At 46.3% G+C, this 13,362-nt stretch overlaps 1 protein-coding gene across 1 annotated transcript; it reads right to left on the bottom strand.

Annotated features, from left to right (window-relative positions):
- Positions 1-1,671: 1,671 nt before the first annotated feature.
- Positions 1,672-2,575, bottom strand: LOC131084933 (mas-related G-protein coupled receptor member H-like). The gene is given in 2 exon segments (XM_058026690.1): positions 1,672-2,013; positions 2,015-2,575. Coding segments are annotated over 2 exon segments (903 nt in total).
- Positions 2,576-13,362: the final 10,787 nt, after the last annotated feature.

The following is a 13,362-nucleotide window of genomic DNA, read 5'->3' on the forward strand; positions in this document are numbered from 1 at the left end:
TGCTGAGGAGCACGGACTGCTCCTCCCCTTGGAGCTGCACCATCTGAGCCTGCTGAGGGAGAGGCCAAAGCCAGGGCAGAGGAAGAATTTCTGAAGGCAGAAAACCACCAGCAAGGCAAGCAGTAAAAACCAGTAAAATCTGTAAAAAGGTTTAATAATAAGCAACAGCACACCAAAGTGCTATCCTTCTGTGTGTTTGTGTGTGTTCAAGGGCATGTGAGAAAAGGACACAGGGTAGGGGTAAAAAGGAGGATAAGGATAAAAAGGAATAGACCCCAGAAGATTTACAGCACTCAAATGTAGCAGTATTTCAGTTATAGCTTAAAGTTAGTCATTTTACAGAGGAACATCTCTAAACTGCATTTAACCTATGTCTTATAGTTCTTTACAGGCCTGGCCCAGTGAGATGTCTCAGGTACTAACACAGCCGAGAGAGCAGCATTTCTGCCACATTTGCCCCAGCAGATGCAGACGTGTGTGCACACAGCCAGCCAGCCAGGCAGAGTGAGTGCAAGGTGCCTGTGAGCAATTGCCCTGGCAGGCAGTGAAATGCTCCCTGCGGATCCCTTTGCATCTCCTCCCTGGGCCAAGGGCTGGGCCTGGAGCCCTGGCGGGATGGGCCCAGGAGCCGTCGGCGTTCAGGGATCAGCCCAGGGCAGCAGCCGGGAGAGATCCCAGCTGGGAGAGGCCCCAGTGCCAGGGAGCTTCTGCTCAGCGCTGCTGGGCCCAGCAGAGCTCCAAGGCTCTCCTTTGGGGCCGCTGCTCACAGGGCCCCAAGGCATGGGCAGCACTCACAGCAATGGCTCAGCCTGGCCACACTTGGGGCCGGCAGCTTCCTGGGACAGTGGCAGAGCAGGGATGCTGTGGCATCCAGGGCAGTACAAGAATTTCCAAGGCTGTTGATAAAAGCCCAGGAGGTGGTTGGACAGCAGCAGTTGCTGGGAGCAGAGGGTGTTTCTGATCAGCGCCACAGGAGCTGAGCCCAGGGGCTGCTCCTCAAGGCTGAGGCCTAAGGAGCCTTTCTGAGATCCCAGTGCAGCTTGATTTTAGGAAAATTCATCCAAAATATCAGAGGTTTATGTCCAAAAAGGAGACTGAGGAGGCCTTTGACCCTATTTGAATAAAGGGTGAGGCCATGGGGCATTTCCCCGGGATCTCTCAAATTTTTGGAGGGTACAGCCTCCCTGTTTATTCCAATTTCCTGGCTGCATTTCCCTTCTCTCTTTCCGCATTGGTTGAGCTACTTGAGAGGTACAGACTTTCCAATACACCAGATACCAAACTTTCCCTCTAATGTATAACCCTCTCTTTCAATTTTTAATTCTTACAGAATTTAGGGGTTTTGCTTCCCCATTCATTCTTTCATCTTTCAATGTCTAATTTCAATTATCTGCAAACCTATAGTTTATTTGTAAATGGAAATATCTTCTTCCATTCATCAATCAGTAGAATACTTCCCATTGTTTCTTTTATCTCCCAGTGCTAGTTGTATCTACCAGCAGACACACAGCTTGTTTGTAAAGACAAATCCGCTACTCCTCTCACTGGAAAGGAGGTGGGTGATGCACAGGGAGAGTGACACTTTAGATATTTATTCATCAGGTGAGTTAAGCAGTCCCTCAGCCACAGTCCCAGAGTCCCTCAGCAGTGCAGCAGAGAGATTAAACAGACTCAGAGCACTATGTGCATGGCAGGATCATGGCTGTGGGATGTGTCTGTCTCCTCAAAGACCCTCTGGAGGGAGAGCCGGAGGGACCCCACAGAGCAGGGCCTCCAGCACCTCCCCACCAGGAAGTAGATGAAGGGTTTGATGGTGCTGTGGATGCAGGCGAGCAGGAAAACAACCTGGGAGGACACAATGGTGTAGCCGAGGTACTGCAGGCAATTCCAGATGCTGAGGAGGAACATGAAGAGCACAATGAGGAAGGTAACAATGTCGTGCCTCTTGGGCTGCTTCTGCTGGGAGCCCCACTTGGCCTTATTGAAATCAACTGTGCTGGAAATGACCATGGGTTGCAACAAAAAGGGGCAGGATGATGACGTACATGGAGATGAGAGCTGCCCGACAGCGCTCTTGCCCATGTGATGGGCACAGGAATGTCACTGCAGGAATGAAAGCAAAGAGAGCAAAGAAGGCCCAGTATTGGACACTTGCCACCACACACCTCAGGTGCTCAGGTAGCTTCCAACGGCAGCAGAGCCAGCAGAGCTTGTACACATACTGCACATTGCTGCCAGCTATCAGCCAGAACAGCCCCCAGTAGTAGGAGACCACTGACATGTGGAAAAGGAAACTCAGGTACAGCAGGGTCATGATAGGAGAGCAGGCTACGTCCTCCACCAGGATGAGGAGGGTGGAGGGGACAACAAAGAGGAGGAAGAGGAAGTCAGTGACAGCCAGGTCAAAGACACCATAGTTGTGGCTTAACAGGCTGATGACATCCCTGTTCCCAGCCAGCCCACAGAGGCAGATGGGCAGTGTAGCACTGTGGGTAGCCACTGTGACATCCGTCTCACACAGATCATCTCCTCCAGAGGGTGAGGCAGGAGATGGGGACTCGGTGCTCACCTCCATGGATGGACGCTGGGCAGGCAGTGGGATGTGGCCCCTGGCTGTGGTCAGAGTGGCTGGGCAGTCAGTGCTTGGAGAATCCAGGGATGGACCATGTGGCTCCTCAGCAGCTCCCTGCAGTGGGAAGGGTTCAGTAGGGAGGAGTGAGATGTGCAGGGGAGGAGGGCAGTGGAAATTGTGGGGTGGAGAGGGAGGTGGGAGGGTTGGGCTTTTCAGGCACTGGGCAGAGGAGGGTGGAGCTGGGGAGGGCCCTGCAGTCACCAGGAGAGGGTGTCAGGAACAGAGCAGCTGCTGCAGGAGAGGAAGGTGGGGTAGGGAGGAAGGCAAACATTCCACTGACCTGTTCCCTGTGGGGCAGCAGCAGGCAAAGGGCTCTGTGCAGATCAGCGGCGCTTCCTGGTCCCTCTTGCTCCTTTGGGATCCATGTCCTAAAGCGGCTCTTGCCAGGTCAGGGACATGAAGGAGAAAGTGCCCAGGTCACCAGGAGCTCCCCATTCCCGTCCTGCTGGCTCCTCTCTGTGTGTTCTGTCCTGGTGTTGCTCCCCAGACGTCAGTGGAGTCAAAGGGGAGTTGGAAATTGCAGCTTTTGGTATTTCAGAACCTCACTTCCTCAGTGTTTTTGTCTTGGTTTTTATCTGCTACAGAGGAAGTAGCTTTTGTGAAAAGCACAAAATGAAATATTTTGCAAATGGCTCCTCATTTCCTTCTGCTGAGAAACATTCCTGTCCTGCAGAATGTCCCATTCTCCAACTGCCTTCCCTCTCTTTATAGGTTTCTACTATTCCTTGCTTCTCTTTCCTGCGGGGTCACTGTCCCTCCAGCAGCACAGGGATGCTGGTGGTGCTGGTGGCACTGGTGGCAGTGCTGGCAGTGCTGATGAGTCAGCTGGGTGCTTGTCAGAAGTAACTCCTATTTAGGGAGGAGCTCTGGGATCATTGCCAAAGCCTCCCCTGGGTGGAAGGAAGCAGAGCTGAACTGCTCCCTATCCTATCCTATCCTATCCTATCCTATCCTATCCTATCCTATCCTATCCTATCCTATCCTATCCTATCCTATCCTATCCTATCCTATCCTATCCTATCCTATCCTATCCTATCCTAATCTCAATCTCTGCACCCCATTCCCACCCCACTCTCCACCCTCACCCCATCCTATCACATCCCACAGCTTTCCCAGATGGAGTTGCTCCCCCACTCTGAGCGTGGCCTGTCAGGCTCTGCTCTCCTCTGGCTTTGCCAGCATCCAGACCCCCTCCAGCCCCCTCTGACCCTCTCCTGACCCCTCCAGCCTGCTCTGACACTCCAGAACCCACCCAGGGCTGATTTTTTCCCCTGACTGCTGCACTGCTACTCCGCTCCACCAGGTACCCCGGCAGTGCCCTGCTCCTCTTGGCCACAGGGTTCTAGGACCCAGGAGGGAGGAGGAAAGCCCAGCTCCAATGTGCTCCTCAGGATCACACAGGATGATAAATGTGCCTGGAACCAGTGCAGAAACAGATTTGCAGGCCTGTAGTGGTTTTGGGGCAAGTTCTGTAACAAGAAGCAGGATCACATGGTCAATTGAAAAGTTCAAGGCAAAGTCACCTTTAATATCTCTGCACTCAATGATTGTGACCACGAGAGACCCCTTTGAATGATCTTCCGGGGCCAGGAGAGGACTTCAAAGAGGTGAATGCATGGAAATGAGCCCTAGGAAAGTGATATTTATGTATTAGCTAAGAACCACTCGTTAATGTCTGTGTACTTGTAAAAAACGCAAATCACTTGTTTTTAAAATTTTCAAAACTTAATAGTAATAAATTAGTTAAAAAGAATAGTAACACAATTAGAGTAATAACAATTTGGACAAATTGAATTAGGACAATATGAGAGAATAAAAACAAAGAGTTACGGACGTCCGGGTACCTTTTTCTGGGCATCAGAGTCTGAAAAAGGACACCCCTTAACAAAGGATTAACCCTTAAGAACAATTGCATATTCATACACTTCATATATGATGCATAAATTCCATTCAAACACAGGATTCCATCTGGTCAGTGTCAGCTTCTTCCTTCTAATCCTAATAAAGCCTTCGAGGGGGGAAGAAATTTGTTTCTTCTGATAAGAAGGCAATAAATTCCCTTTGTCTGAAAGATTTAGGTGTCCTCTGGCTGTTATCCCACTGCAAGTCCTTTCTTTTTAACAAAGCATCTTACATAGCATAGTTTCTATTTTAACAATTTTCATAACCTAAAACTATATTTAACACAGTACTTAAGAGAATTAATACAGCATTACTTTCTAACATAACACATATAATATTCATTTTAATATTTGTGAAAAGCCAATCATAAAATACCTCCATTTTTCACAATCCCCACTCTTATTCTTTGTAAATCATTTGGCTTGAGCAATATTTCTTATCTATTTGCATCTTCTGGACTATGCTGGCAAAATAAAACAGCGGATTACACAAGGAAGAAATATAAAAACAGTTGTAACACAAAATGAAAGATCTTAATTTCTTCGATACATTACCCCACCAGCTAGATTTTAACATTGTTTTCTAATTTTTGGACTGGTACCTGGGTTATTATATGCATGTATACTTTTATCTTCTTTGATTTCTTTTGCTAGAATGACTTTTCTGTGGTCATCAATTTTCAACAATCTGATATATTGAACTTTCCACAAACACCCCCTTCTTTGGCCAATAAATAGTCTAAAGCCAACTTATTCTAATACCCTACAGTTTTTGTTTGGCTTAGCCTGGCTTAATATTAACTCTAATGCCTGGGCAGCCTTATTTGATATAATTTCTATAACTGTTTGGAGTCTTGTAATATGATTCAACAGATAATTTGGAGTCAATAGAGATTTAGATTGCTGTGCTGGTTTTACCTTTTCGTTTATTATTTGGTTTTTTACCAAATCTTGAACCGTATCTTCAAGATTAAATTTAAAACAAATCCATCTCTCTCCTTTTGGACATTCAGTTCTAAATATATTACCACTTTTTCTTAAGTTACTTGTAATCCAATAATTTACTCCGTTTTGCCTACAGGTTCCTAATTTGGATGGGTTATAACAGTGGCTGTTGACATAGGTGTGTGTAATAAAGGAGGAACTTTGGTGTCTTGCCATGTGATGCTTTTTGTAGCATTTGTGACACAATCTTGCTGGTGTCCCGAAAGGGAAAAGACAACAAAAAAGTGCCAGAAACAGGAATAACAGAGGTCCAGTATGGCTTATACTCCCACCTCCCATGCCTGTGAGGCTGCAACCCACAGCAGGTGTATTTGATCTTCTCGGTGGTGAATACAGAGACCAATCTGGTCTTGCCCTCTATTTCCTTGTTAGTTCCTCTTAACTAATTTCCAGGCAAATTGTTTCTGACACCCTTTAACTGTGGTCTCTTACTGTTCTTCAAGTATCTCTCATTCAACAGGCACTAATAATTCCCATCCACAAAACCATGTTATTACTTTAACACTTCTTGCAATAAGAGCATAAATTTTGTGAACCACAATAGAAATTACTCTCACAATTTAAGCATTTACTTATAACCCAGCTAGCATGTCCAGTATTGGAATGAATCAAATAAAGTTTACTAATGGAAATGGTAATTCCCCTTCTCCCCTGTACAATTCTCAGGCTAAGGTCAGAATACAAAAACATTCTTGATCCTTCTATCTGAGGTATTCTCTCCCCAAAGAGATGTTTTATTCAGGTAGTGATCGAAACTAGTGTTATAAGCGTTATCTTATTTCTTAATTCAGTGTTATTCTTTGTACATTTCTTGGATCATTTGGGTTTTCCCAAACTATTACCACTCAGTCTCCATTGGAAAGTCAGTTTGGTATAACCCGGTTTAAATGTGATAGTCCATTCCTCAGGTTTCTTCACAAGTCCTTTGATTCTGCTGGTATGAATTCACTCTCTTTCCATGATTTTGATTGTTGCTTCAGTAGTACCTGGAAAGGACTTCTTAATAGCCTAGTAATAAAGGAAAGATTATACTGCATTAACTTTTACTATTCGCTTTCCTTCTAAACTTTCTAGGTTTATCTAAAAGCTTTCTCTACAGCAGCCTCTTCTTCTTTAGGAAAAAACACCTTCTCGATAACACAAAACAAATCACACAAAAGAAAAAAACCAAAAAACTTCTTACTTAAGACAAACAAACTACTTTGTGAGGTTTGGAGAGTCATCAATCTCTGCTTTGATTTTATCTTTTAGTGCTAGCCCCTTCCCCCTCTCTTCACAGCCTTGCTGTGAGTGCTGTTCTTGGCCTTTTCCCAGTGCTGCCACTTGGCTGCAGGGCCGGAGCAGGGGAGAGCAGCCACGGGCATGGGGACCCTGGGGATATGCCTTGGGTGCCTTTTGCCCTCTCTCTTTCTTCTTCTCTCTCTTTCTCTTTCCTTCTCTCTCTCTCTTCTCTCTCTTTCTCTTTCCTTCTCTCTCTCTCTTCTTCTCTCTCTTTCTCTTTCCTTCTCTCTCTCGGTGCACTTACAGGGCTGACATTGCCATCCTGGGCTCGGGACCCCGACAGTCTGGGAGCCCCCGGCAGTTCCGCCCCGGAGCCGGCCCGCTCCTGGCCACAAACCTGTGTCCTGTGCTGCCAGCACCGCCCGGGTCACCTCCATGGATCGGTCCCTGCCGCAGCCCCCGAGACCCCGCCGCTCGTAGGGAGCGCTCAGACACCTCCCAACCTTGACAACCCCAAACTTGGCATCCCCAGGTACTCCTGATATTCTTTTTCCTTCTCTAGTCAACTTATCCTCTTTTCTCTTCAAGCAGGGCCCGTTCTGCTAAGGCCTTTCTGGACCCCAGTGTGGCATTGAATAACCTCTGAACAACCATGTGTTAAGACACTTCTCTGCCTTTCATGCAAAACCTTCATTCACACTTCTTCTCTGTCATCACGTCACATTCTAACATCTCAGAGTTTCTCAACTACCTCTCTACTTAAACTTCTCTCTCAATTGTAACCCTTATGGGGTCAATATTTAATCTTCCCCTATTTCTTTCTTCTGCCAAAACTTCTTTGTTAATTTTTTTCCTTCATCCTCTTGGCCTAATTTCAAAACTCTACCTGTCATTTTCCTGTTTTCTGATATAACTCTTATTCTTAATTGCACTTGTAAGACTCTTCCCAATAAATTGCTACCTAACCCTGGGATCAGTAACACATCTCCCATCTAAATTTTAGTCTCTTCCCTCAATTACCACATCTTTAATGACCAGAAATGTAAAACTTTCTCTTTTTGCCCCTGTTACTTTCACCATATGTTTGCTCACACTATAACCTTTTGGAACATTTAACAGGCAGGTTCTCTCTGCCCCTGTGTCTATTACAAATTCCAATTCTTCTTCTTGGGGACCCACTTTTAAAGTTATCACAGGCTCCAGATGTTATTTGTCCCCCCCCAAAAAATTAGAGCTTATGACTTTTTTATTTTTTATGTGCCCATTTTTTAAAAGATTTTCAGATCTTCTGCTTTCTTAGGACCATTTTCCTTTTTCTCTCAAGTTTGTTTATCTATTTAGTTGGAGTTTCTTCTTTCCCCTCTAAAAGCTGTCCCTCAAAAACCTTTTGTTTTCGCATTTTGCTTTGATATGCTGTCTCATTTATTCTCTTGGTTATGTAATTACGATAACTATTCATGTGTTTACTCCCGTCCTCATTATTTTAACCCCACTCAGGAGGTACAGTTGGCATTTTGTCTTCTCTGGGGGTCTCCATAGATTATCTTTTTCCTAAGTTTTTATTTCAGTTGCTCTGATTAATTGCTTTTCTTCTTGAGAAAAATATTATTTTCATTACCAACCGCATCTCTTCTCAAGTATAAATGCTTGGACCTAAACATTGGTCTAATTCTACCTAAACATTGGTCTAATTCTTCAGCTATGCCTATAGGATTCTCCAAATATCCCTTTTATTTATTTCTTAAAATTTCAGACCTCAGACGAAGTCAAAGGAGCATTTAGAAACTCTGATCTATCCCCTCCTATGAGAACCTCTCTTAATGGAAATAGACCAATCTCTTTATCCCATTCTTTTTGGATTTTTATCTTCTATAGCCTTTCTCCCCTAATTTTAGGAAGAATCAGGAAAGGGCTTTCTTTCAAATGAACGTTTAGTGTTTTGATAAGGTGATTCCTATAGAGAGTTCCCCTGAGCAGCCGGAGCTGTGGTTACCAAGGGAACGGAGCTCAGGGCAGCACGGGGAGACTCGGCCCAGCTCAGGGTGTGGGTGCTCCAAAGGCGGGGTGTGCAGCCGGGATGGCCCGAGGGGATCGGCCCAGCTCAGGGTGTGGGTGCTCCAAAGGCGGGGTGTGCAGCCGGGATGGCCCGAGGGGATCGGCCCAGCTCAGGGTGTGGGTGCTCCAAAGGCGGGGTCTGCACCCGGGATGGCCCGAGGGGATCGGCCCAGCTCAGGGTCTGGGTGCTCCAAAGGCGGGGTCTGCACCCGGGATGGCCAGAGGGGACCGGCCCAGCTCAGGGTGTGGGTGCTCCAAAGGCGGGGTCTGCAGCCGGGGTGGCCCGAGGGGATCGGCCCAGCTCAGGGTCTGGGTGCTCCAAAGGCGGGGTCTGCACCCGGGATGGCCAGAGGGGACCGGCCCAGCTCAGGGTGTGGGTGCTCCAAAGGCGGGCTGTGCAGGCGGGATGGCCCGAGGGCTGTTCTGGTGCAGGCCGAGCTGGAGCGTGGATGCCCCCACACGGCTCACGGTGGCTGATCCGGCAGAGACAGAGCTGGGACTGACCCCGGCTGCAGCGGCGGGAGCCGACAGAGCCAGGGCAGGGACAGACGGGACAGAGGGGACCCCCCCTCGGTGCGGTGAGCGCGGTAACCACGGTGCACACGGCAGGACAGACCCCCAGCCCCGGCACGAACTGCGGAGCGGCCGCGGGCCCGGCGGCCGGACTGGGACAGACGGACTGAGGCAGACGGACTGGGACACACGGACTGGGACACATGGACCGGGACAGACGGACTGGGACAGACGGACTGGGACAGACGCACTGGGACAGACGGACTGGGACAGACGGACTGTGCCGGAGCCGGCACAGGGGCTGGGAGGGGTGGTGCGAACGAGTGGGGGAACGAACGAGCGGGAATGGATGAGGTGATTTGTTCTCAGCTTTATACTTTCCCCGTTTTGCTTTTAATGCTTTTCAAAACTGTTATTTTCTTACAGCCTCCCCCCTCCCCAGCATGTGGTATACTCTTCTGGATTAAACGGTTTTTACAAATAAATCCAGAGTTTAAAAAAATCTAAACTTTTGCTTGGATACTTTGAAATGGTCGACGAGCTAACTCATGACCTTCTCATATTGTTTTTCTCAGCACCCTTTTATTTCTCTTTTGGCAAATTATACACGTTTCAGGAACATGTTTTTCTACTCTTAAAGTCTCAGTGCACCCACAGTTCTTTTAAAAAAATGGTGACACAAAGCCTGAGTATCCCACCGGGCTTTTTGATACATGTCCTCTGCTATTCCCTAGGAAGGGTTTTATTATCTAATTGTCTTCCATCAAGATGTTTCTATTTCCCCGATTTATCTTGTTCGCCACCTATCTTGTTTTAATTCCCTTTTTTTGCTTCTCTAAACTTTGGAATTTCCAATTTTTCTTCATTTGGAGTTAATATTAACTCTTTCAGCTCTATTTTCTGCTGCATCTTTAGCTTCCTGATCTGCCAAAATATTTCTTCTTATTTCTGGGTCTTTACCTTTTGGTGTCCTTTTGTATGTACTATTGCTATCTCTCTTAGGTAATTTTAATGCCTCTAAAACCTCAAAAATAAGTTTCTCATGTACGAATCTTTTTCTTCTTTAATTAAGTAATCTCCCTTTTTAAATTTTTTCTTAATGTATGTACTACTCTAAAGGCATACCTTGAATCAATATATAACTCCTTTCTTTTGTGTTAAATTTTCTAATGCTCTTTTAAAGTATATAATTCACAAGTTTGCATGTTTTTTCTCATTAACTTCTGCATACCCTGTATTTTGCAAGGATTTGTATTTCTGTTTGTTAACATAACTCCCAAAGTGCTATCTTGGGGTATTTCTGTTGGTAATTTTTTCCTGCTTTTCTTTTCCTGTATCCACCTTACTGGATTTCTGTCTCATTTTTCAATATTCTATCTATTTGTCTCTTGCTTCTGTTTTTCACTTTTTACTAACAACTTAAATGCCACTTTTCTTTCAACTACTTATACCCAAAAAACCCCCTTTTTCTCACACTGCTTTTCAATACAATCTACCTCCCTCCAAGGAGATATGGTAAGGCTTAAAATGCACAATCGACATTACCCATACTTTCATTCGTCTACATTCACTCACTTTTATTTCTCATTCACTTTCACACATTCCTTCACATCCTCAAGACACAAAGTGGATCCTTATTGCTAGAAAATCACAGGTCCTTGTGGCCCCCTCTTTCGCCTTAGGGTTTGCCTCCAGGTCTCAGTGTCACCGGGCCTGACTCTGGCTGCCTCCGGTGCCCGTTCACCTGTGAGGCTGTCTGCGTGTCTTCCACACTCTTCAGCTACGGCCCCTCACACGCCCAGGGAACGCTAGCTTGGTTCGCAGGTCACTCACTCCTCTTCGGCCCAGAAGCCCCCACCTACCCGGGAGCTACAGCCTGGTGTGCAGGTCACTCACTCCTCTTTCCACTGCCTCCCCCTTCCCACCTGCCCGGGAAGCTGAGGCTGACTCTGTGTGTGTGTCACTCTCACACACCACAAAACAACAATAAGGTACCTTTTACTTTCACATCACCTATTTCAAGTTTAGGTGTTCCTGGCCAGTCCCGGTGCTATTGGATATCCCTCAACCCAGCTGTGTTATCCAACCCCAAATGCTCTTGGGCAATTTTTCCCTCAATCCTGCCATGTTGCCCAACCCCAGATGCTCTCGGGTAATTTTCCCTCAGTCCTGCCGTGTTGTCCAACCCCAGATGCTCTTGGGCATTTTCTGTCCCTCAACCCAGCGGTGTGGTACAACTACAGATGCTCTTGAGCATTTAATTTGTTTTGCTGTGTTGTCCAACCCTGGATGTTCTTGGCCACTTTTATATCCCTCAATCTGGCTGTGTTGTTCAACCCTGGATCCTGTTGGACAAAAATTTTTCCCTCAATCTAGCTGTGTTGTCCAACCCCAGATATTGTTAGGCAAAATTTTCCTCCCTCAATCCAGCTGTATTGTCCAACCCTGGATGCTGTTGGGTCAAATTTTCATCCCTCAATCTAGCTGTGTTGTCCCACCCTGAGTCTTCTCGGGCGTATCCTTACTCCGACAAAATTCTGCTCAACCCTGCTCTTGGATGCTCTTGGAATATAAATCCCTCAACACAGCAGGTTTTAGGGGTCCCTCCTGTCCCGTTTCCTAGTGGATTGGGCTAGAAAATCTTGCTCCCTACCTCCGAGGGGTCCAACCCCTCCCTGAGACCCAGTCCCAGTTACCCCGGGGGATTCTTTCACTCTCTTATCACTCACTTTGTCTCTTTACTGGCCATTTTTCTCGCAAAAAGTCGAAAACGCAGCACGGGAGATCCCGTACTCACTTGGCAGGTCTGGGACAACCAGCCCGCCTGTCATTCACACACATTCATCCCCCGTACCTGCCCCCCCGAGAAATACTTACCAATCCTTTTTCCTTCCTGGGTTCTTCATGCACACTACTAGGCTTAGGGGGCCAATTACTGCGGTTGTAGGGAGCCTTTTCCCCTTCTCTTTGTTTTATTGCCTCCTTTTACCCACAGATCGTAACCTGCGTCTGTCGGCCACTTCAGAGGAAACAGAGCGAGTCTGCCAAATAGGGCAGGGCGTGCCTTCCTCACTCTGACTCTCCTAAAGCACCGGCAGCGAGGTGTTAGTAACCATCCTCTGCTACCAAATTGTGAAAAATGCCAATCACTTTTAAATTTTTTTATTTTTTACAAGATTTTAAAATTTTTACAAGTTTAATAGTAATAAAATGGTTAGGACTATATGAGACAATAAAAGCAAAGAGTTACGGACGTCCGGGTACCTTTTTCTGGGCAGCACGAGCCCGAAAAAGGACACCCGTTAACAAAGGATTAACCCTTAAGTACAATAGCCTGTTGCATATTCATACACTTCATACATGATGCATAAATTCTATTCAAACACAGGATTCCGTCTGGTCAGTGTCAGCTTCTTCCTTCTAATCCTAACACCGCCTCCAAGGCGGGAAGAAGTTAGTTTCTTCTGATAAGAAGGCAATAAATTTCCTTTCTCTGAAAGATCTAGGCGTCCTATGGCTGCTATCTCGCTGCAAGCCCTTCTTGTTAAACAAAGCATCTTACATAGCATAGTTTCTATTTTAACAATTTTCATAATCTAAAACTATATTTAACACACTACTTAAGAGAATTAATACAGCATTACTTTCTAACACAATACATATAATATTCATTTTAATATTTGTGAAAAGCCAATCATAAAATACATGCATTTTTCACATACTTATGATAAAACCCCTGTTGTAACCCCTGTCAGCACACAGAGATCAGGGAGAGATCCTTCTGTGCATGCTGTGCAGGTAAAGAATTCCTGCTTCCAAATGCTTCCCATTGTGTTAGAAAGCTTATTTCAGTTGATCTCAGTGTGAAGATACAGATGGGATGCACAGGGCAGAGGAGGTGGGAGCTGGGGAGGGCCCTGCAGTCACCAGGAGAGGGTGTCAGGAACAGAGCAGCTGCTGCAGGAGAGGAAGGTGGGGTAGGGAGGAAGGCAAACATTCCACTGACCTGTTCCCTGTGGGGCAGCAGCAGGCAAA

Source organism: Melospiza georgiana, chromosome 6 (assembly GCF_028018845.1).
Source record: "Melospiza georgiana isolate bMelGeo1 chromosome 6, bMelGeo1.pri, whole genome shotgun sequence".
NCBI classification, from domain to species: Eukaryota; Metazoa; Chordata; class Aves; order Passeriformes; family Passerellidae; genus Melospiza; species Melospiza georgiana.